The following is a 24,898-nucleotide window of genomic DNA, read 5'->3' as shown; positions in this document are numbered from 1 at the left end:
TTCTTGAGGTAATAAAACCTGTACATTTCTCAGGAGAGAAGCTGCTTCTGGCTGAAATCACCTCAGTATATTTAAACTTCTGTAAACTCAACTGAAACTTTTTGTGACCCCACAAACAAATTCCCCAAAAGGATGCATTGCTATTACTTTAATTTGTTTCTAATTAAAGAAATGATTCGTCTTGAATAAATATGCTTCATGTCGTCTGATGCTGCTGGAGCCTCGTCCATGCTGCTGGAAACTCTCTGTCGGGGTCATGAGTGAGAAGCCGGAAAATGTTAAGAAACCTTGCTCTGGTATTACACTTTGGAAGTATCTGTATTGGTAGAGCGTCTGTGTGGCACTACTCAAAATCCAGCTGTGATTAAGATGCTGCCTCACAGAGTTCATATTGCTCATGGCTAAATTACTAGTGGCAAGATGATAAGTTCGAAGTAAGGGCTCAACCTAATGATGTTAATAATAAAATGACTTCTACTCCCTTGAAGTGTAGACAATTTAATCTCCAGCTAGGTTATTGCCAAGGTTGAGCACTAAAGCCTGTTACCAGTGTGGCTCCAGTCCCTATATGACTGGTAGCTACCGGACTGAATCAACTTGCAGTTTTTGGTGGCACTTAAATTCCCGAGCTGTCAACTGAAATATTTGCCCTCTAGAGTTCTTAAATGGATGTTACAGACAACAGAAGTATCATGTTAACGTAAACATTACATTTACTCTGATGGCAGAGGTAGCCTAGCGTTAGCTTGTAGCCATCATGAACATGGTTGAAATGAAGCGGCAACCTCCAGGGTTGAAAAATGAAGCCAACACAGAAGTGCCAAAAGCTGCAGCTCCTCAAATGGCAACTTGAGGCTGGCTCCAAAGGCAATTCAATTCCCATAGACTCCAATGTTAAAATGCCCAACTGTACAGCAGAATGTTTAGAGCCTGGTACAAAACACGGTTTTGGTCTATATAGCAAATTTCCCCCTTCATGACAGGTGTAATGGAGGGTACATTTTTATTCAACGTTTAAATTTTACTAAGGCTTAAAGTTCTGTATAATTGAGGGCATACTGCTTTGAGGCTTTGAGTGACAGGTGGATTAGGGTTAGGGTTAGCTTGCCACAACGTTAGCTTGCACTGAAGTCTCGGCTCCACACACGCCCCACCTCTTTGGCCATTTTTGGATTAGCTTGGAGTTTGGCGGAAATCAGGCAATGCCAAGATGGCAAAGGCAAAAGCGGCCCAGTCTGAGCTTCAAAAGCGCTCTTCAGAGACCTGAGGGTGATGTCACAGAAGCTATGTCCATCTTTATTTATAGTCTATGTTTAAAATGCTAAACGGTCTAAAGTGTTGCTGTATTTCACTCCAAAGGATTCAGGATTCAGGGGGAACACGTCAAATTTAATGAAACCTCTGGTGACGCACGGGATACACTTGCATGACCCAATGCCAAGCACATCAGCCACCAGTGTGGGACATGTGGAGACCGTTGATGATGACAACAACAGCCTTTCCTCAGGTTAGTAAGGTAATTTTGATTGCACATCTTGCAAATTTATTAGCAATAAAAAAGCTGTTCTTCACACCACTGACTATTGATTTGTGTTTTTTTTTTTCAGGCACAGTCGAGGCATCAGTATCAGTCTAAAAGTATCATTTTTGCACTGGTACTGGAAAAAACCCCTCTCCTCTTACCCAGGCAGAGTTGGACTGGTTGAGCTGGTTGAGCATCACCACTGAGGTGCAACCATAGTCGTAAACAAGCCTCCAGAAGTCGGTTGTGGTGCCGGGCAGTGGGTGCGGCGTCACCACGAAGGCAGCGGGCCTGAGGAAGCTGTCTGCGAGCGCAGCGTTGATGTAATTGTTGCCTTCTCCCTCGGTGGTGATGAGGAAGGCCAGGGAGCGGTCCGGTGGCAGAACATCCATGCTGCGATTTTTCTCACGGTTCCTGGGCATCAGGGAAATGCTGCACTCCTCCACATCCAGGTGAGGAGTCACCGAGTTCAGAGTCTGAGGGAGGAGGAGGAGGAGGAGGAGGAGCAAGAAAGTGAAGAAGACAAGAGTGCGCAGAGAGGATAATTAGAAAGGTTGGCATGTGTGTTTGAGAATGTGTTTAGATCCAAAGATAAAATGAAAGACTGAGAATAAAGATTATGATAAGAGGAGACGGAGGCAGCGGAACAGCAATGGGATCAAAGAGAGATGGACAGCGGCAATGAAAATATTCTCTCCTCAAACAGCCCGACTGTCAATACTTGACAAGCACAACTATCTCCAGTCATCTCTGGGAGACTTTAAACATATTTATTATCAGTCAAAACCCCCACAAGGCTTAATGGATAAAAACACATTTAGTGCAATCTCATACATTATGAATAAGCATATTACGAAGCACAGGAAATTGAAATGAACTTATTATCTTACTCGCTTCATATTGTGAATGACTCCCCCTTGGTTAAGACAAAATGAATATAACATTTCAGCTCGTAACAGGAATATTAACGTCTAGGCTACTAGTTGCAGTTATGAGGAGCTTTCTGATTGGATGACTCATATGAGCGCTGAAACAAGCTAACTGTGCAGCATGCAGAGAGGCGAGTTTTTAATTATTCTGTCCAAAGGTTACCAATCAATGGCATGTCATTATAACTGGTATAATAATAATAACTGGTATTACATAAAAGACATCTACAGTACATGATCTCAGTTGCAATCTAAAACTATTATAATGAGCACAATAGTTTCTCTGTTTAATGTTATTAGATAAACAGCTTCAGCCTTGGTGGCTGTCACTCTCATTTCATTATTTCTAATGAGCAGAGGACTTTTCACATGAAAGACCTGCAGTTTACTGTGTATGTAAACAGAGAGGACACAGGTTGAATCACAGTTATGTCAGTAAGTAAACAGTAAGTTGTACTGAAATTGACATCTGTGGAATGAAAAAAGTCAAGTAGTGGCAAAGCTGCAAAATAAAATAAGAGAACTATAGTGCAGTCTTGGACATTTTTATTGTTTGTGTTATTTGTTATGTTTGTAGTCTCACTTTTGAAGTTCCAGCACAATGATTTTCAAGACCTTCAGCCTCGTAAAAACTGCGAGGAGTATATTTAATACACAGTTTAAATGAAAAAAAATAAATAGCAGTGAGAGCCAAAGCTGAAATCTGTAACTGTTAAAGCTCAGATGTGGACATTTAATATCACCTGCGTGGTGGAGTGTTGTTTGACATTTAGGTTTGCTTTATAGTTGTGCAGGCATTACAGTGCAGCTTGCTGCAAAAATTGCCCAATCAAATCGAAATGAAAACATCTGAGATATGATTAGCTTGAAACAGGGACATTTGACTGCTAGTTCAATAATTGATTTTTACTTGATAATGTATTGAAATATGTCCAGGCGACCAGCTACCAGACATCCTGATATAGTTTATATAAAGCTCTACATAAGGAATATCTGAATACTACAATCTGCCCAGCTGGGTTTTGAACCTGTGACCTTCCATGTTATTTGGTACAGATCTCTTGAGGATGAATTTCACATGACTGTGGTGATCCCCTGGCCTTTGATCTGTAAACCATCTGAATATAATTAAAACACAATATGTTCTGATTATGTTTGTCCATCTAGCGCAGTGGTAGTGGCATCAACGGGAGAAATCTGATGGTAAACTGTCAATCACAACCTAAACCTTTCTGGTTCACAGTACCAATATTGCCTCTACAAGTCAGAGCAGTCAAATAGGCAGTGATGTGTTTTCTGCTGCATTTGTAGCTGTTGAAATCACCAACATCAAACTTCAAATAAACAAGTTATTATTTAGAACCTAGACCTACTTTATAATCAAAAAACACATGGAAATCTATCTTTATATAATATGGGACCTTTAAATACAAATTGTGTGTACTTTTGTGTTACCTGAAACTCCTCTCTGAGCTGGCAGGTGTTGCTCTGAGAATCAACCTTCAGCATCTCCTTATAGATGAGAGCAAACTCATTAACAGGGATGGCGGTCTCTCCGCACAGACAAGCCTCCAGGATAGCATCGTGGATGAACACATACTGCTCCTAAGAGACAGAAACAAAAGGAAACAAAAATACTCAAAAAAACAACCCCACTGCACGTACGAGCCTGCTGTTAATTGCCCACTTGTGAAGAACAATGCTAAATTTAATTACTGTTGTTGAATGTTGACTAATAGTCATAACTGTCAAACAGTCGTCATATTGCCATGCCCACTCTCAGGCATTATTCCCCTGCAGAAAATTGTCTGTAAATGGGGTAGAAAGTGCAGAAAGCATACATCAGAAGAGCCAAACACTGCCCACACAAAATATCTGAATAACGTCATGAGCTGTGCAATTAACATGGAAGCCAGGAAATTTGTTTTGACATTCAACCAAACAAAAGATTAAAGAGTCGAGGATACATTCAGAATTACAGGGATAAAAATGTCCTTCTTCCAACTTGTTTATAATTTTTAATGCATTCTGTAATCACAGAAATACGGATTCCACTGGTAGACGAGCTCCAGCTGAAAGGTGAAAAGGGAGATAAATTCCATTGTTTTGGTATTTACTGTACTGTCTCCACTTCCAGACGTGTTAATGAGAGAACATTTTTCAACTTTTAATAGATGTTTACTCCAGTAATTAATGTCTTTCTCTGGTTTGTTTGTTTAGGAAGACCGGGAATTCACAGTAAATATTCAAATATCTTGATGTTGTGTGTTTATTTACACAGTTAAAACAAGTATCTCAGGATATGAAAAGTTGATATTTGTCTTTTAAGTATCGACTTGGCAGCACTGTCCTATGTTTCTTTGAAAATGAATGTTTTAACATAATTTGCCTTTGGAAATGAGTGTAGAATAATGATTATATTAAATGGCTTTCAAACCATAAACACTGTATCCTTAAATAAGTTTGGCTTTCATTTCTAGAGTTGTAGAGAAGCATTATTAGCAGTTCAAATTAACTAAGTTAACATGAAGAAATACTTAACTTATGTAAAATGTTGAGTATTTTCATGCAAATACGCTACAATCCTAGCATTTTATTTTACTTCATACTTTTATTCCACCACATGTAGTTGGCTTACATTTCTCAGGTGGCCAGACATTTGACGTGGGATGTAATAAATGACTGATACTACAAACGCTGAATACATATGGTCAAGTAATTGTTTTAAGCCACCTGCGTAAGGCGTGTGTGGTTTTGTATCTTGCCAAGGTAAGTTCATACATCTTCAGAAACAGTAACAGAAGATGGAGGCAGACACATTGGTTCAGAAAAGAAAGAGCAGTGTGTTGAATGTCTCTCTCAAGGATTCTTGTTGAATTCTTGTTGCTTTGAGCTCTGTTTTTGATGAGGGTCAAATTTAACTTGGTTGTGATTTCCCAATTGTTGCAAATGTAAAATTGTTCCAATAGAAACACTAATAAATAAAGAGTAAACACATTTTAATACAGAAAGTTGCAGACATTTTAATGCAGAAATTACACTAGTGTGATGATTCACACTAGTGTAATTTTAAAGGATTAAATTGTGCATTTATGAAGTGCTTTAGAGGATATTTTAAAATATTGAGATACATATCGTGTATCGTGATGTAGCTTTGAAGTATCGTGATATGATGTGACCCAAAAGCTGAATGGTTACGGTGCATACCACATGGGTGCATAAGCTCTGAGCAGGCGAACCCCCAGTTCGACGCCTGGCTGGTCGTGCTCTTTGCTGCATGTCATTCCCCCTCTATCTCTATCACCATATCATTTATAGGCCATATCGTCCAGTCCTATTCTGAACTTTTGCTTGTAATGGGGTAATTTATGATATTTGTTACTTTTAGTTAAGTAATGTATATGACCAGTTCCTCCACCACTGGTGGTAGTATCAATGATGTGAAAAATAATTAAAAAGTGTACATCTTATTGTGAAGATCAAACCTGAGAGTTTCTAGGTTACAAGTTACAAGCATGGCCTCTCTAACCACATTGCTGTCCTCCCACTCACTTCAGTCTGGATCATGTTGATGCGTCGCGAGCAGAGGGTCTTGACGCAGTTGTAGATGTCCACCACTCCTTCACACTCAGCCATATCCAGCATGACATCCAGCACAATGTAGCAGCCAGTCCTGCCTGCCCCCATACTGGTGCAAGGAAGACAGGAAAGAGATTGACAAGCCTGAATACATCTCAGCAGGGAGCTTTTAGTAATGATCAAGATACTCTGCCTAAAGTCAAATATAATAAGGGGCTTTGTTCTGGAAAGCAATGAAAGGAATACAGTGACCATTGTGCTCTGGCAGCATAAAAAAAAAAAAGGCTGAAGTTTGAAAGTTAAAAACCTTTTAGTTGGAGGGTGCCAGACATTTAAAAACGCCCTATGTGCTGGCCTGGTCGGGGTCTAACACTGCTATAAAGGTAGGTGTGGGTGTCTGTGAATGCCTGGGTACACTCCAGATACAGGTTTGTTAAAACCCATTTGATTGCCTGCACTGGGATCCTTTATGCCTCAAGAACACATCTGTCTTCATAGTTTTTAAATTGTTTTTTCAACAAAAGAAAAAACAAATCTCCCTGCGCTACATCAATATTGTTAAACAAGCACATAATTTATGATAAGGTGCAACAGGAGTGGTGCTTAGTCAGAATCAGGGCCCACAGTCAGGCAGCTGGTGTGCCGTGGCAGACAGGGTGAAAATAAGAAACAAATCTCAGCGTCTTGGTGATTGTTGAAAATCACAAGTCTCCCTATGATATTTACTCATGTTCATGCACAACTGACTAACAATGCAGATATTTCTGACAGGTGTCAATCAAACTCTGGTGTAGACTAAACAAGAGACCAAAACTATCTAAGGACCAGGTCTCAGTCGTTTCTAAGGAGGTTTCCACACGTGACTTAACAGACTCCGGAGCAATCACCATGGTTTATTTGTCCATGTGGACCAGGACCATTTTTAAAAGACTATCTTGGTCTGCTTCCAAGCATGGTCTGGTTTTTCATACTTTATTTTTGTAATTTTTGTTTTAGTGGAGCACAAATGCACAGGAGAACTGAACAGACAGATCACTGAGGGTAATACAATTCAGCTCATGTGTTATCAGTTGCAAAGGAACACCTTTGATTTATGCAGGGTCTCCCCAGTGCAAACTGATATACCTCTGTAATGAGTATATAATTCAGTGCACTTGTAGGGCAATATTTTTAAAACTTCCAGAGTTAAAGGTCCCTGAAGCCTTTTCTGCGCTCTCTCTCTCTCTCTCTCGGCGTGTGCCTCGATTTTCAAGTCCACCATCTCCCAGGAGATCTTCTTCAGCCTCTGCATGGGTGCTGGAGAGTCCTCGTCTCTGTTGGTCTCTGCGATTAGCCCCTTCTTCTTCAAATCTTCCATCACCTCTGTTGTGCTGGTATAGGTGGTGGGACCGGCGTTCATAAGCATGCAGAGTTTAGGTAAATTACGTACAGCATTTTGCTGTGTCTTGGGACCAAGCGCTGTGACATCGCTGTATTCCAAGCTCAGAATCAGAGTGGGACGACTCCATCTTGATAAAACTTTCAATAAACTCTTGCATGTTGTCTCCTCCTCCTTCTCTGGAAAGGGTGTTGTGAAAGTTTCGTCTTGATGTCTGAACAGACAGCCTTTATCCTTCGCCTCATGTTCATCATCGTCACAGTTTTTTTCCACTGTCTGTCTTTTGCTTTTCTTGAGTCTCTGGTCTAATTTGCCTCTAGCTTTTCACTGCTTTACCCCTTCAATGTATAAGTTTTTACTTCAAAACATGCGGGACCAGATTCATTTTGGTAAATATAGCAGACCTGTCTGGGAACTGTCTCTCTACACTGCCACCTGTCCTGCTGCCATACAGGCGGGTTTTCATGGTTTTAGCATGAATTCAAGAGCTAAACTGCTAATAAATCCATCTGCTGTTCAAGAACTGTTCAGAAAGCAATCCTCTAACCGATCTGTATCCATAAGCTATCCCAACCCTCCTATTCAACCCATCAACCAGGCCACACCAGAGTTCAGTGGGTGACATGGAACAAGAACTCCTCCTGGACTCAACCAGGGTTACACACACCTCAGATACCCTCTTCTTTATTTTTGTGAGTAGCAGTGTGACATGAGTGCTTGTCGTGTTCCTGTGAAGGTGTATTGGAAAACTCCATATGTATTTATTGTATCACCTCTTTTAGCAATTATTATTATTATTATTATTATTATTATCATTATTATATCTTCAGGTGTTTCCACCCAGGTTTTTTTCATCAAAACATAAAGTAAATAAACCTGGTGTGTGCACATTTTAACATTTGAATGGAAAATAAATCAGAGAATAAATGTCCTTCCATGAAAAGGCAGACAATATCATTGATTGTCAAAAATGCAGCTTCCTCTGTCTTTGTGAATTTCTCACTGGTGTACGAAATACAACATCCTGTTGGAAAGTCTTATTCTATTTTTGTTTCCCTCACTATTCTGCTCTCCATTTTCACATGTACAAGAAGCTGAAAGTTATTTAGGGAAATGTAGAGAGACACAAGCTTAAGTAGAAATAAACAGGGTAAATTAAGTGCATTGTAATGTGTTGAACATTGGAGAAATTTGATATTGAAGAGATGAAGAATAACTGAGGCTGTGGTTTATTTTTAAACCATTACATCTGTTAGGTGTGTAGCTCATTATCAGGATGGAAGGTGTTGAGTTACCTGCAGTGGACCACCACAGGCCCAGCGTCAGGAGGTGTTGAGGCTTTGACCCGGCGCAGGAAAGCCAGCAGGCCAGTGGCGTGATACGGCACGCCGTGCTCAGGCCAGGAGGTGAAGTGGAACTGGCACACCTCATGTTTAGCAGGGTAACCTCTCTAGAGGAAACAATCAGGCAGATTTAATGAGGTGCTATTACTATAAGAACAGAAATGTGTGGAAGAAGACACATAAAGAAACCATTTAGCAAACCTGCAGCTGAATGAGAAACATAGTTGTCAGTTTATTAGATAACCCTAGCTAAAACTAATACAGCTGGTTCTTATATGGTTTATAATCATCATGATTTATTGCAGGAGAGTAATGGACTGTAGATAAAAATGGACGTAGACTCAGGGTCTGCAAAGTGACGTTGAAATGCCTTAAACCTACTGATAATGTCTGATTGTATTGAAGTCAATGGGAAAATGTCTGCTTTTCACTTGATTTATTACTTCAGAAAAACATTTTCCTGATGAGTTTATTGTCTCAGTCGCTAGATTCAAGTCTCCTTCAATACAACATGATGTTCATTTTTTTTAAATATGGTCCCATTTAAAGGGAAACTAGACGACAAAGCAGGGTATGCATTAGAATGTAGCTACCGTGTGATTCACAGACTGTAAGACAGAGGACAGAGCAGGTCAGATCCACCCCTCACGCTTCCTCCACCCTGTCATCCAAATATAGTTTAGTTTCTTCTGGTTTCAAAAAACCAAGATGGCGATGGCCAAATTGCAAACTCATGGCTTCAAGACGACAGTTCACAAACCAATGGGTAACGTCACGGACTTGATTAGAGTGCATCAGTTTCCGCTGGGTGTACCTAATAAACTGGCAATTGTACTGGTGGATATATATGACATAGAGGCTATACTGAGAGAGTTGAGATAAAATAATATGAGAGTATGACTCACCCTCTCCATGGCGAAGGTGCGCACGGTGTACTCTGCCAGTGTTTCTGTCTTCAGTAGTGTTATCTTAATGTCACCATAGAGCTCGGTGTCATCGGGCCAATACTTACAGCACTTCATCTGGACAACAAACAAACAGCTTGAGTTTAGAGGAGTTCACAAACACACACAGCTGATTTATCTCAAAACTAGAACACAATCATTCACACCACTTGGCACTGTGATTTCCACAAGCAAAAGAATTGCAATGCTCTAATCCTATTGTGACCTTTGCTAAATATTTGGACTTTACTACAGTTTTTCCAATCATCTCCACCATCATATCTGAGACATTAAAGTGTTGACACCAAGGTAAGATAAGGCGTGTTCTGGTATGATTTAAAAGGGCATTTCCTGCTCTTGGAAATAGAACTTTCGGTAGATGATGTTGTTATTTTCCCTCTCAATCCACAACCAGTCGTCCCTCCAACCCTTTACGGTTTAGTTTCTAAGAGAATGGCTGTGTTGTTTTTCTGTTGATGCAGTGTGTTTTCGTGGCGTCAACATTTTTTCCTCCTGCTGGCTGCATGGTGTCAACACTTTCCTCTGCTTCAGGCTGCAGACTCATTTTCTGATCCAAAAAAGCTACATTTTTCTCACTTATAAAGCCTGAGAAAGACGATGAGAAAGTTGTCGCCTATGGGGGACAACAGTTGCACTGTAATGTGAAAGAGTGAAATGCTAAAAGGTCGCTATTAATTGTATTGGGTGTTTTTACATTTCCTATTTTCACATTTTTTTTCCCAGAGTCTGTGTTAATTTGTGACCCAGACTGTCACTTAATTGTGCTGTGCTGCATGTTTGTTATTTCAGTTTCACAAAATGAGATGTTGTACCATTTGCATTTTTTAATCAGTTGTTATTAGAATGGAAACAGCTCTAAAACTAAAGCTTTTGGTTGTAGATATTTGGTTAATGGTAACCACAGCAATTTAGCATTGCAATCCATAAAGTTGGGGTATAAGACATGAATTAAAATGTAACACTCAAAATGGATGTAGCAGAGGCAGAGCTATCCCTGTCCTCATTTTTGTGGACTTTGGAAGACTTCCTCCAGTGTTTGCACCAGCTGTTTGTAAGATCTAGCTATAAAGTTAGTGTTTATGGAGATCTACCTTAAGGAGATTTATTTACTTTGGGATTAGTTGTTACTAAATATCCACACCCAGAACCTGTCAGGTGTAACAGTTGAGCAGCTAACTGAATTAGCTAACAAAACTTGCACTACCTTGCTACAAAACGAATGCAAATAATGACCCAATAGCCACGTTAGGTCAGCTAGGTTAGCATGATTGGATATTTCCGACTCCTTGTTAACCACATGAACACTACTACATCTGGAATACAGATATTTCTCTTTGTATGCACAGAACAAAGTCAGTTATGTTGCTGCCAGGTGTAACTGTTGCATAGCTAACTCAACTGACAAAACAAACATTAGCTTGCTAATGCATAATGACCCAGAAGGGATACAAGTAAATATGTAATATAATTTACATTTTAGATACATTTCACAAACATGATGCAATATAACTCAAATTATAAAATATTATGCAAATAATGTCGGACTAAATGACTACATACTGTTGGTTAGGATGGATGGCAAGATGGTGCAGTGGTTAGCACTGTCGCCTCACAGCGAGAAGGTTCTGGGTTCCCCCGCAACCCAATAAGGATAAGCGCTATAGCTAATGGATGGATGTTGGTTATCTCCCACTTATTCTAAACTGTATGAACAGTATTAAACCTGAAACATCTTTCTCCATGTGTGCATATCTAAAACAAAGAAAATATTAATACTGAATACTGTATATTAATTAATTACTACTCTCAAAATATTATTGTTTGCAGTTATGCTACAGTTGTTGTTGATAGAGTGACTTCCTGTTTACACAGTTGACTAGTTTTGATTGGTCAGCACCAATGATGTTTCACATCAACCAATTTACACATTATTACAATCTTTAGTAGCCAGACATTCCTTAGGCAGAAATTCAGAGGGACTGCACACACAAAGTCAGTTGTTGTTTTAGAAATAGCTGGCGCAACCCCGTCAAAGGCCACGAGCTGTTATCACAAGCTGAGCAGTTCTTAATATGATCAGTGAACTCAACTTGATGTGTAGACGTTATGGAATTCTCCTTTAATTTGTCACATAAAGAGAAAACACCTTTTGTGCTCAATATTAACACTTCTGGTATCTTCAATGATTACATTTTATAAATGGTACGTTCAGAGCATGATACTTTCATTATACACAGATTGAATACTGTTATCAGTGGCAGCCTGTATTCAACAGAGGCAGGAATAGTTAATAGAAAAGAGGCCACAATATTCCACCATGGGCCTTCATATACATCAAAGCTTTGACCTTGGTGTGCAGCCACCAAAGCAAAAGGTGATCACTCATGATCAGACAGCGGGAGCCATTTCCTCCCACGGCACAGAGCACAGCGGCTCTTCTGATATATAGGAAATGATAAAGGAAGCTCCAGAAATACATTCCCTCCATCCATCTTCACAGGGGCTAGAGAGGTCACAGGACAAAGGGAAGCGAAACCTACCCTGCCCACTTCCACCAGCTTGGTGATCATGACAATACTGAAGCAGTTCTCCTGCCAAACCATCCTCCAGAAGTCGTAGATCATCTCCTGCTTGGGGCCTGTGGAGGAGGGGAGATACAGTAGAAGTTTAGGTGGAGAAGAGAGAGAAAAAAAGAGAGAAAAGGTGGAGGAAGAGAAAGAGAGGAGGATAAGGAGAGATGAGCCATAAGTCAGAGAGAACAGCAGCAATAACCATCAATGTAGAGGTGCTGTGTAATCCATGCCAGGGAATAGAGTAACAATGTGCCATTCATGAACTATTGCCCGCTCTGCGTTCTCCTAATACTACTGAGAAATGTCATTTCAATACACCCACAAATCCTGAGCCGTGCAAACAAGCTCATGTATTGCCTTTCCCAAGCACCGGTGGCTGACACAAATCACAGGCCCCTGAAGAAGATGACACTTTCATCGATTTCATTACACTGTGGCGTTGATAATATCACCGGGTCCTCCTTCATACTGCCTCCTCCACCAAGCACACCACACCTCTGTTAGTGAACAAGATGTCCATTCATTTCTGCCCATGCAGTTTGTTTAATAGGAACATTATCTCGTCTCCTGTAACTGACCTAAACCACTTTTTTAAGAGTAGGTTGCACCTCATCATCCAAGGGCAGTGAATGTTTTAACGTTTCCTTGTATTTGCCTTCTGTTTGTTTTTAATTTATTTTTTTGTTCAGGTTAATTTGAAGAGCAGAATCTCATACTAAAAACAATTCAGCCCAAAGGAGGAGGTTCTAAAGTCATAAAGTCAGTCATGTCTTTTTTTTCTCAATTTTTTTTATAGTCAACAAATGCCACAAAACAATAAAAAACAACAGTGAATATATCCAAGGAACAAGTGTTAACTGTGCATCTAAAGCCTGATATATCTTAGTTTATTGTGACTCAGTCCTATTTACAATGCTCTGCTGCCAAAACACCAAATGTGGATTAATCTGCTGCTGAAAATAGTGCCAAACAAATCCTCTATTTACTCCTGTTTGGGTAACATTTGCTAAAAAACTGCAGCTATTTTTATACTGCCCACATTAAAACTGTGACATCACATCCTTTGATGGGTTGAGAGTAGGACAAGTGATGATTCTGTCTTGCTAATATTTCTTCTGTCCTCCAGTCTCTTCAGTTGAGGCCTGGACGTGTTTCCTGCTTCCTGTGACCTCCGAGCCGCCTCTGGCTGTAAAATTTTATCAAGTGCTCATACTTTTCATGGGATTTGCCGTCTATCATAAAAATAAAGGGGTACACAAGCCTTATTCTTTAAGTCAGATGTGGAGATTTGAGAATCTGAGATATGTCATTCAATGTTTTAGTGGTGAAACTTTTACAGGAAGGCTAAAAAAAAAGGGGGGCTTTAATCCTCCGACATGGTGACAAAGGTTTGGACAAAGTGTTTCAGAGTCTGGCTGGGGCAGAATAGACTGGAGTTTTTGAATGATCCTGCAAAAGGTGAAAATAACATGAAAAGTGTAACACAGAGGCTCACAAACAAACAAATGCAATGAGGTAGATAGTAGCTCTTGTTTTTTCCACTGCTTTTACTTCCACTGTTGTCTTAATCAGGGGAATCAAATGTGCATTTGACTGAATGCCCTCAAGGCAAAGACCTACAAAGGTTGAGGGATACAGGAGGAAGTGGTACTTGCCTGTTAAAAAACAAGGCATCTGCAGAGCCTGACAGCAGCTTCTCCTTTCATGACTGTCAGATACTGGGCTTTACTGTAGTCGACCTGAGGTGAGCCGCTGCCAGCCCGCAAGCGACTTAATAAGCTCTAGTGGGCAGCTACTTTAACCACTGTTTTCCCTCCTCTTCACAGGCTTATTCACAGCTCCCTCCCTGTTAGCAATCACTGTGCCAGTTTCCATGTGTATTGGTGATACGAGATGTTAATTTTTCAGCAGCAGCAGGAGAAGCCCACTAATGCATGGCCAGAGGGACATGGCAGTCAGTAAAGAGACGGATGATGTGCGATCGCGGCAGCTGGGGTGAATCTGTATGCATAACACAACGCACTGCCGCTTTGGACTCGAGCTTTCAGAGTGCGCTTGGCATTTCTCTTCCCCCCCCATCCGCCTCCCCCTTACCCAACTCCCTCCCTCATCTCTGGACATAATAGAGATTTAGCCCAAAGCACCTGCTGCCCGCTGCACAAACTCAGCTACCTTAAGACTCATCTAAGATACAAAAAAAAAATCAACCTCAACCTGCGGTGACAGCCGACCACCCAGGGCTCACTGCCTGTATACGCTGAGTGTTATTATACAAACTGTGTGGAAGTAATGAATTACAGTTACTTTGTAACAACAACTAAATGTACTTTGGGACATATTTTCTAACCTGGGTCTTAATTTCCTAATTTCAAGTTAGGTTAGCAGGTTAGACTTTTTAAACTTGGGATCAGAAACTGATTGTGTCCTCATAGATGCATAATTACCACCAAAAAATAGCAATAAGTGAGTAAACATGGAAACATTAATTCAATTCCACAAATATAAAGAAATCCAATAAATTATATCAGAAAACATAAGAGGCATTGTGGACTTGAAAATACCTCTGATGAAAACATCGTCTAACATGTTCTTCCACTGTCAAAACACACACGACAGGTGCTTCTCACGTCGACGTCAGTTTGGGCTTAAAGATAACGTTCAGTGGCTGAGGGCTTGAGTTTAAAGGCACAACAACATCACACGTTTAACAGAGAGGTGGTGGAGGGATCCTGAGAAAACTTCGACAGGCACTAACTGAGCACTTCATTAGGAACAGCTGTAAACCTGCTTATTCATCAAGCGGCAACTTCCAGGGCTGAAAAATCCTGCACATACAGATCAGGACTATGGCATGATTGTTGGTGCCAGATGTGTTGGTTTGAGTATTTCCCAAAACTACTAATCCCCTGGGATATTCATACACAACAGTGTCTTAGTGTTTTTTACTGCCAAAAACTAAAAACATGCAGTGAGTGGCAGTTCTGTGAACAGAAACATCTGGTTGATGAGAGAGCACAGAGGAGCTGACAACCAATCTGACCCGGGTAACTCAGATAACCACTCTGTACAACTGTGGTGAGCAGAAAATCATCTAAGAAAACACAACATGTCAAACATTGAAGCGGCTGGGTTCCTCTCCTGTCAGCCAAGAACAGAAACCTGAGGCTGCAGTGGATAGAGACTCACTGGTGTGGGGAACGTTTCCTTGGTGCATTTTTGGCCCCTTAAAACCAATCAACTATGGTCTGAATGCCACAATCTATCTGATCACGTGCATCCCTCTAGGTCACACCATCACATCACAATGGCTACTTCCAGCATGAATGCTCCATGTCACAAAGCAAAAGTCGTTTCAACAGTGAGTTCAGTGACCGTCAGTGGCCTCCCCACTCTCCAGACCTGAATCCAGGAGAACACCTTTAGGATGTGGCTGAACAGGAGATCAGCCGTATGAATGTGCAGCTGACAAATCTGCAGAAATGATATGATGTCATGTAAACATGGAGCAGAGTCTCATAGGAAAATTTCCACCATCTTGTAGAATCTACACCACAAAGAACCGAGGCCGCTCTGACAGCGTTAAGCAGCTATTGGTATGAGGGTGAGCCTCTGTACGAACACTTTGAACTACTGTAAGGATAGATATCAGAATGTGCATATAATGTTGTGACTCACTCTCAGTGGATGCTGACCCACGGGCTCTGTGTCTACACAGCCCACATTACGAAAGCATCAGCAGCAACTTCAGTGCAGTACAAAGGATACTTACTGAGCGTAGGTGACCTGTCTTTTGGCAGCTCTCAGAGCCCAACACACACTCTGCCTGCTGCGTGCTTTTTGTTTTACCTCTCAAATCTATTTCCTTTCATTTTGCAGCATAATTGCAGTGATTATACTGGATGTTGAGCTCTGTGTGCTTCAAAGGCGCTGGTGACCTATTGTAATACCGTGCCTGAACGCATCCTGACACAGAGGTAGGATAGAAGCTGCTGCTCTCCAAATATGCTGCTCACACTACACCTCCTGTGTAAACACGGTGCAGGGATGATGATAGTTTTACTGGAAACAATGTGATTTCATAATCGTGTCCTAACTGATAGGGATGAAGGCCAAAACTACAAAAATAAGATAGTAAGTTAATAAAAAGTATGTTTTGTAAGTTTTTCTTATGCTACATAGTGTTAAGATTAGCATTAACAGCTGTTTACCAGTCTTGCAGAAAGTTTCAGCCATTGCTGCGTTTACATTACACAAGGAAAAACCTGAGGAAAACGCTACTTCTTCAGGGCCAACTGGCAGCTACAGTGACTCGTTATCGGAAAATGATGAGACGGACCACGGTTAGCTGGTTAGCATGCTAACTTCTGTAGAAGAAAAGAAGTGACAGAAATAAAATGAATGAAGTTTGATGCTGAACTTGCAATGTTTGAAAGAATAAAGTTAATGCTAACACTGGCTAAAAAGGCAAAACTTACAAACAGCTCCTTTGAAGCAGCAACAGTGTTTAAGCATGTTTGATGATTTAAAAAAACATTTTTTTTATGTGTAAAACATTTTATCTTAACAATAGTTAAATAATGTTTAGAGGGTTATTAGCAGTAATGTTTAAAAAGGCAGCTATCAGAGAACAGCAGAGGTACAGTGCATTATGATAATGGACTTCATCACTCTCAAAATTTCAAAATTCCAAAACATATAAGATTTGTTGGATTTACTAATGGCTTATGATGTGATTTTGAATTTACAAGATGATGATAGACATACATTCGATGTGTAAAACTTTAATTTATTGCATGTATAAACTGTACGATATTGTATTGTCTGCTATATCTGTGATAGTGTGCAGGACCTTTGGCAACCAGTATTACAAATATACCAGTATTCATTTAACTCTGCACAGGAGCCTAAATAAAAGTCATATCCATTGTTGTCATTAATTTTGACAGGCTAGAAAAAAACTTCCAGTTTAATACAAAACAGCTAGTTTTCAATTTTGTGTGTATGTGTACATATAACTGTGCTGTCCACTCTATGGCCCACTGTATGGTAATGTAGACCAATCAGCCATAACATTATGACCACTGACAGGTGAAGTAAATAACATTGATTATCTCATTACAATGGCACCTGGAAGCAGAAAAAATGGGCAAGCATACAGATCTGAGCGACTTTGACAAAGGCCAAATTGTGATGGCTGGATGACTGGGTCAGAGCATCTCCAAAACTGCAGCTCTTGTTGGATGTTCCTGGTCTGCAGTGGTCAGGACCTAACAGAAGTGGTCCAAGGAAGGGAAACTGGTGAACTGGCGACAGGGTCATGGACAGGGTCAAGACTCATTGATGCACTTGGGGAGCGAAGGCTGGCCCGTGTTGTACGGTCAAATAAAAGAGCTACTATAGCTCAAATAGCTTTTTCTCTGATGGAAAGGTGTCAGTGTCAGTAGCCGAGTTGTTTGAGCGCGTACCACATGAGCAAATACTCTTAGCAGGCGAGTCGCTGGTTCAACTCCTAACTCTTTCCTGCCCCTCTCTCTTCTTGCTGTCATTCTCCACTGCCCTATCAAATAAAGGTACAAATGCACAATAGCTCATTCTTGGGGAAGACATGGCACCAGGATGCACTATGGGAAGAAGGCAAGCTGGTGGAGGCAGTGTGATGCTTTGGGCAATGTTCTGCTGGGAAACCTTGGGTTCTGCCATTCATGTGCATGTTACTCTGACAGATACCACCTATCTAAACACTGTTGCTGACCAAGTACACCCCTTCATGTAAAGGGTTTTCCCTGATGGCAGTGGCCTCCTTCAGCAGCATAATGTGCCCTGCAACACTGCAAAAATGGTTAAAGAAGGATTTGAGGAACACAGCAAGATCCAGATCTCAGTCCAATCGAGCCTCTGTTGAATGTGCTGGAAAAACAAGTCCGATCCATGGAGGCCCCACCTCGCAATTTACGGGACTTAAAGGATCTACTAATAACGGCTTGGAGCCAGATACCACAGCAGAGCCATAATGTTAAGGTTAATCAGTGTATATATATATATGAATATTCTATTTCATAACAAAATAAAATCAAACATAGTAAAAATATAGTAAATAAAGTAAAATGCAACAGTATTTTAACATGTTAAATGACTAAATATGTAAAATTGGTGATGTTTGTATTTCAATAAAAATAATCAGCAATCTATTTTATGAATCAAAGACAGAACTTTTTTTCTTTGATTCTTTAATCAGTACCTTAGTTCCATTACTATTCCACACTAAACTTCACCTAGTGCTTCCACTTGGATAGCACATTGTGCCTCTCCTTCCACCTTTGCCTGCACCTGGTATGCAGAAAGACTTTGTGAGCAAAATGTGAAAGAGAGGGAGAGAAATTCTCGGAGGTTACTTTTGTGAAGTGGTAGAACTGAGACCAAAGTGAGAGATGGAAAGAAATCGGGGATTACGGAAGTGAAAAACATATTCCCTGAATAAATAGGATCAGAGCCAGGACAGAATAAAGAGAATGTCTTGCTCTCTTTCCTTCTCAGTCTCTTTCTCTCCTTCTTTCTCTCTCTCTCTGTGATCATGTGTGTGCTGCCTGGGGAAAGCAGCCTATATAGTGTATCAAACCCACATCAGAGAGATGATGCACCACACATGCAGATGGTGGGGAGGAGAGACACAAAAGCCCAACCTCACAGAGAGTGACACTCAGTAGTGTTACAGTGCGGATTGACTGACAGTTACAGTCGATTGTTTATGGGAGTGTGTCTCACAGTCGAAGGAAAGGGAAGCTTTACGGTGGAAATCCAGATGTGATCATGACGCAACACCTGACTCCATCTGGTCTTCGCATTAATACTTCAGTAAGCTCATTTTAATGTTGTCAGTTGGGCTGCTGTGTAAAGAACACCACAAACAAACGTAAATATTAGCAGTCAAACACTGCTGCTGGGCGCTTGACACTCACCTTGAGTGGCGATGAAGTGGTTTGATCGCTGGTAACCCTGTGTGACAGAGACAGCAAGAAAGATAGTGGAGAAAAGAAAGAAAAAGATGGGAGAGAGTTAATAATTACAGTGATGAAATGAGGCTCGGGCACCTCTAACTCTCATTTCACCCCTTTCCATCCATTCTCTTTCTCCATTTTCAGCATCAAATCATCTCTTATTCCTCTCAGAGTCGGGCTTGATGTCAGCGGTCTGCTAGATTTTGGCTGTGCTTCTGACTGAAGACGTTTCAGCAGCCGTGAAAAACTGCGCTGTGCTGTTTGGCTGAAAATACATTAGCATGTTTGACCGGCCATGTTCTTTTTGGATTGTTTGGGCTCGGAGTATGGGTGAAGGATCGCACTTGAATTATAATGCACAGAGAAATGGCATGAATTCAAGTTTTTCTCTGTCTGCCTCTGAGCCAGGTCATTACATGCAGAGTGAGGGGGCTGCATTTCAAAGCAACCTGGCTTGCGGGACTTTGTATGCAGCCATGGCTGCTGATCAAAGGTAGATTGACAAGTGAGAGATCCTGAGACAAGTGAGTAATTCCACCTGAGTGACACTGACTGATCTGGCTGTCTCCTCTCTGCCCAGCTTGGCATTAGTGCAGTTATGATACAGTGTGCACAGTCTGGAAGGCTATTAGTGGCATCCTGGCCCTCCACCACACAGACCCTGAGTGCTGAATGCAAAGCAGCCAAGCATGATAGATCCCCTGCATTAAGATTAGTGGGCCCTCTCACCGCTCATGGGTAAAGTGATTCCAACTGCTGTATACGGTAAACATTTGTACAGATAATGTACACTGTGTGTACTGTACGCCCCAACCCCCCCACACCTAACACAAAAACACACGCATACACACTACGCATATGCACTATTCCGCCAGACAGCCACACAAATTACATTCCATAACTGTCATGCCACAGAGAGAAGTTGAGATGGATGGCCATCGCTATGAAAGAGTGCAGCGACCCTCATTCCCATGAGCCTCTGTTGCTGAGTTTCCCTGGGCCAACCAGTTTCCTGTCTGTCACCTTGGCAACTGCACTTTCCAACAGCAGGCAAGCAGAAAAACATCAAGCAATGTCAATTCACAATGGACTGGAAAATAAAATAAAAATAATTTAAATAAAATAAAACATGCAGAGTCATTTGAGATGTGGAAAGCTTATCAATTCTATCAAAAAGGCAGAAAAACAGCTTTCAGTTTGTTTGCCTTGACAAATTTGATTCACTTTAGCTACAACCTGTGACAAGTTAATGAACAGCTGACCTTCGTGTCTGCAAATAAATGAGCTCATATTTATCATGCATCTCAGAATCACTTGTAAGAATCCTGCTGAAACTTTGAGTGATAAAACCCAACCTCCCTGGGAGTACTGGAGAGCATTAGAGGGAGAATTTCCTTTGAAAATAAATGACATCAGGGTTTTTCAACATCTTTTTTGTGCCTTTTTGTTCTGGTTACCACTGTGAGATTTCAGACAAATTCAGATGACTTACAACCTGCATTTGAAAATCAAGAGAAAAAGCAAGTAACACACAGAAAATATCATCACTTGTAATTGTATAGTGAGCGAGTTAAACACAAGTAAAGGCTAAAGAGATATTTTTCCAAATATGACAAAGTTTCAAAATACACGAATTATAGTTGTGTTTTTTAAAACCCTTGCAATTCATATTCTGAGAGACTCAAATTATCTCTGTTGAAGCTACAATTTTCTTGCTGGCAAAAAAAAAAAAATAAAATAAAAAATCATTCCCAAAGTCATGTCCTGAGTTATTTGTGTGAACCAATTACTATAAATCTCAAGAAAAAAACAGTCACAAAACGTTTCCATCCACTGATCTGTTTTGTTAATTTAAAATTCAGAGTTTACTTTTACACCTGTTGGTTGGAATGCGTAAAATGTATTCTCTCAGTAGCCACCTGCCACTCCTTGGACCCCCACAATCAATGGATTTGCTCATGGTGGCAAAACAAATCCACACAGAGCTTCCATGCATGGTTTAACTTCTCTGAACTCTGCTGAGCAAATTTGTGCTGCCAATTTAAAACCATCTTAACAGTGGCGACCAACTGGGAGCCAGAACTGTGTATTGGCCGTGTTTCACCATCTACAATGATGGTTTGCAGTTATTAGACACGGAGCTAGCTAGCTTGGTCACTGGCAGTTAACTATGTTGATAACAGCAAGGTGGACAAGCTAACAACAAGCTTTCTAACTTGCTAAATAGCAGTTAAATCAGCTTGCCTTGCTGACTTTTGTGGCTGGCCATTACCCGCTTGCTAGCATGTGACTGACTGACAGTTAACAAGTTTTCTAACTTTCTAAATGGCAGTTATGTCAGGTAGCCTTTCTGGCTTTTGGGGCCAGCTAATGCTAGCTTGTTACCAGCTCCGTAGCATGTGACTGGTTAGCTAGTTGGCCACAACAACTTGCAAAAGCCCTTCAATTATGCAACAAGTCACCAAACTTCCAGCAAAACGGCTACTTCACAAGAAGTCAGTGAAATTTGCACCGCCACTTTACCACTACTTACTCTCTGAGATGCTTGATAAATATGGAACTGGTGTTTCTGTGGTGAAACAGAGTGATATTAGGTAAAACCCAGGTAAGCTCTGTCTGACATAATTCCTGCTGCATGCACCATGTTTTGTCTGTCTTTTTCACTAGTTCACTGACACTGAATAGCTATATTTACAGTGTCTGCTGTGTCACAACGTGTATGCTGGCTTTGATCTGACCTCATCTTCTCTACTCTGTCGCACTCTATCAGCCTTTTAGAGGACAGCCTGATGTGAAGCAAAAAATCCAGGTGAGCATCTGACTATGGATGAAAGAGGACAGAGAGTCTGCTGCAGTCAGTTTTCGGGGGAAATACCCAGGGGGAAGAAGTGATGGCTAAAGGCAGAAAGGCTCAGCAGCTCAGAGCGGAAGAGGGAAGGAAGATCTGCTGTTGGCAGGGAAGCCATGACGGGCTGGCATGGACAGCAAGAGGGGGGCAGCGTGAAAAAGGGAGAGGAGATGAAAAGAGATGAGAAGCAAGGTACTTACTTCCCTGTTTATCCGAATCTAAGAGGTGCCAAAAGGTTGAAAAGGGTGGGGGGTGGAAAAAAGAGAGAGAGAAAGAAGGAAAGTAGGGGAGGAAACAAGAGCTAGTTATTGTGATTAAAGACCAGGAAAAGAGGGCAATGAAATGATTAGAGAGCAGCTCGCTTTGCGGACCTGTGGAGAGAATAGAGTTCAGAAACCTCAAATTTCCATAATTCTATGATAATGCCAACTTAGGTTTTAAGTAACCAGTTTTTCTTCAAAGGTGTGTTGGATATTTTAACCATAGCTTATTTGCCATAACCAAAATCCTTCCTTTACCTGGCCAAGTAAGTTTGGCTAACCTGACTTTTTAGTAAAGTTGCAGAGTTCGTAAATCTCAGAAACTAACTTGGTGGATACAGTATTATCATTTCTGATGGGAAAGATGCCCAGAGCTACTTAAGAAGTTCAAAGTTGTCTGAACCAACTTGCATGAAATTAATTCTTTTTTAAGGTGACAGGGAAATAAAGTGGGTCACCCTGCCTTCCACAGATGAAACACAAAGACAGACAAAGATAGATACAGCATATTGAGTCTGTCTTTCAAAGAAATTAAGCCTTTTGATTTGTCTGCTTGGCCATGGCAACCATTACTTTCCCATCCTTATTCCCATTTTATCTTACACCAAACAAATTACTGCTGCTACCAACACAAGTGTAACAGGCATCACTACCCGAGCACCAGAGCAAGAAAAGAATCCCCGGGTTGTGGGTGTTCAGAACAGCAAATGCAGAATCCCCTAAGAAATGAGTGGGTATGGTGTCACTTTTGTGTTACATCTGTCAGCAATAGACGGCAAGAAAAAGAATATCTAAATAATTGACATCAAGTGTCATGTCTTAGTATGCATGCAAAAGAAAAAATTATGTAATCTTGCATGCCAATGAGAGGGCGGTGGAACTTTTTTGTTTAACCTTTAAAAAAAAAGCAATATTCCATTTATTCCAACCTTGGACTCATCCATGAATCATCTGGAGTCATTTCACTGCAGTGTTGTGAGCCAGGGCTCTTGTCTTGACATGCAGGAGGTGCTATAGATGGCACAGTTAATGACACAAAGGTCCTCGGAGCATTTAGCTTGGACGTCCTGCTTTAACCGATGCCACCCACATACACTCAGTCAGGCGTCCACTGCCCACTTTACATTTCCCTTTGTTCAGCAGACAATAGCAGAAACAAAGAACAAAATACAGCATTCAGGGACCATAACAACTCACGTTAAACCCTGAGATGAGTACTTCAGTAGGCTGCGCCAAAAACAGATGCAAGACTGTTGAGAGCTTTTCAGAGTCACCTTCAAGTGACCCTTTCCGTTACAAGTGAGCAGCAGAGACCACAGCCTGACCTGCACCAGAAGGAAAACGTGACTGTCCCACGGATAGTGTTGGTCCAGCTAATGCAAAGCTGCCAAGACAGGATCTGGCAGGAGTGCAAACTGCTGCTGGGACTGGAGAGCCTCCCTGAGATACTCACTCGAGCTGAACTGTAAGTGAGATCAAAATATCTGAAAGTAGATGAAAAGATCAGCTGTGTTACAGTGGGTCCAGTTCCTGTGCAATGTCGCCTTACATAAGCATTTGGGTGAGTCATGTGGCCCACTGCTCCAAGCTTATGGGCTCTTGTAGGATCTCTGGAGTTGCTGGGATAAAATCTCACCTCAAAGCCTGCATGTGCTGGGACGCATAGATATAATGCTGCTTTGTGGGCGTAATTGCTAAATGACAGTTCAGTCTGAGTAACAGAGAGCTCGCACAGCCTCAGACAGCATGTGGAGATGCTTTCTGGTCAAGCACCCGATCAACCTCAACAATAACACACGATTAGCCCGAGCTGTTGAGGCGGAGCGGTAGCATCAGCAAAGAACGAGATGAAGGAGTAGGAAGCGAAAGAGGAGGAATGGCACGGCAGCAGGTGACTTACGTCTATGTAGTTGGCATTGACATAGTCAGAACTTGGGTCTGCAAGCAGAGAGTGGAGTTTGACCCGGTGGCGATCATCTGAAATGCACAAAAACAGCAAATATATTAGTTTTTATTGAGAAAAAAAGAAAGCAGTTATAAGGTCATCCCTCGCACCTAATCTGAATGTCAGATCTGAATATCTGAATGATCACTCTGGCTTCTTAAAACTTGGGTGTTATTTTCATGGATTTAGCCATCATTCCCGTCTTACATTAACATCCCATAGTAACATTGTAGTCACTGTCAGACGGAGGCGAGAAACAGGATCAGTCACATGATTAAACCAAATGAATAATAATCTGTTTAATCTACTAATAATCTGGTTTGTTGTCTGATTTCTAGTCAAAACTGGACCAATTAGAATCAATGTAGATGCAACTTTACCCAATAACTATGTGTGGAAAACCAAGACAAGGGTTGTTTTGACCCACTGCTAGTCTTATCATGATATTATTATTTTTTTATTTTTTTATTTTACTGGTTTATTGGGTTTTTTATCCAACCTGTGACATGGTTGCAAACTGTTTAACTTTCCTCTAGCTCTTTTTAAAGGTACACATCACCA

At 41.0% G+C, this 24,898-nt stretch overlaps 1 protein-coding gene across 4 annotated transcripts in view; it reads right to left on the bottom strand.

The window, feature by feature from the left end:
• Nucleotides 1–24,898, bottom strand: part of ptprua (protein tyrosine phosphatase receptor type Ua) — a 207,542-nt gene that overhangs the window by 11,160 nt on the left and 171,484 nt on the right. For 2 of the 4 annotated variants that reach the window (XM_071499977.1, XM_071499979.1), the window contains 9 exons: nt 24,293–24,369; nt 22,333–22,350; nt 19,246–19,282; nt 12,257–12,354; nt 9,657–9,773; nt 8,704–8,858; nt 6,004–6,139; nt 3,907–4,056; nt 1,684–1,998 (listed from right to left, as the gene is read on the bottom strand). In XM_071499977.1, the coding sequence (XP_071356078.1) occupies nt 1,684–1,998; nt 3,907–4,056; nt 6,004–6,139; nt 8,704–8,858; nt 9,657–9,773; nt 12,257–12,354; nt 19,246–19,282; nt 22,333–22,350; nt 24,293–24,369 (1,103 nt within the window). The remainder of the gene's footprint in view (nt 1–1,683; nt 1,999–3,906; nt 4,057–6,003; nt 6,140–8,703; nt 8,859–9,656; nt 9,774–12,256; nt 12,355–19,245; nt 19,283–22,332; nt 22,351–24,292; nt 24,370–24,898) is intronic. The other 2 variants (XM_071499981.1, XM_071499978.1) reach the window with 1 other exon arrangement.

The sequence above is a fragment of the Trachinotus anak genome, unplaced genomic scaffold (assembly GCF_046630095.1).
Source record: "Trachinotus anak isolate AG129_WGS33_773 ecotype Australia unplaced genomic scaffold, CSIRO_AGI_Tana_v1 ptg000016l, whole genome shotgun sequence".
In the NCBI taxonomy this organism is placed as follows: Eukaryota; Metazoa; Chordata; class Actinopteri; order Carangiformes; family Carangidae; genus Trachinotus; species Trachinotus anak.
The sequence above is the reverse complement of the archived record's forward strand: the minus strand, read 5'-3'. Positions and strand labels throughout refer to the sequence as shown.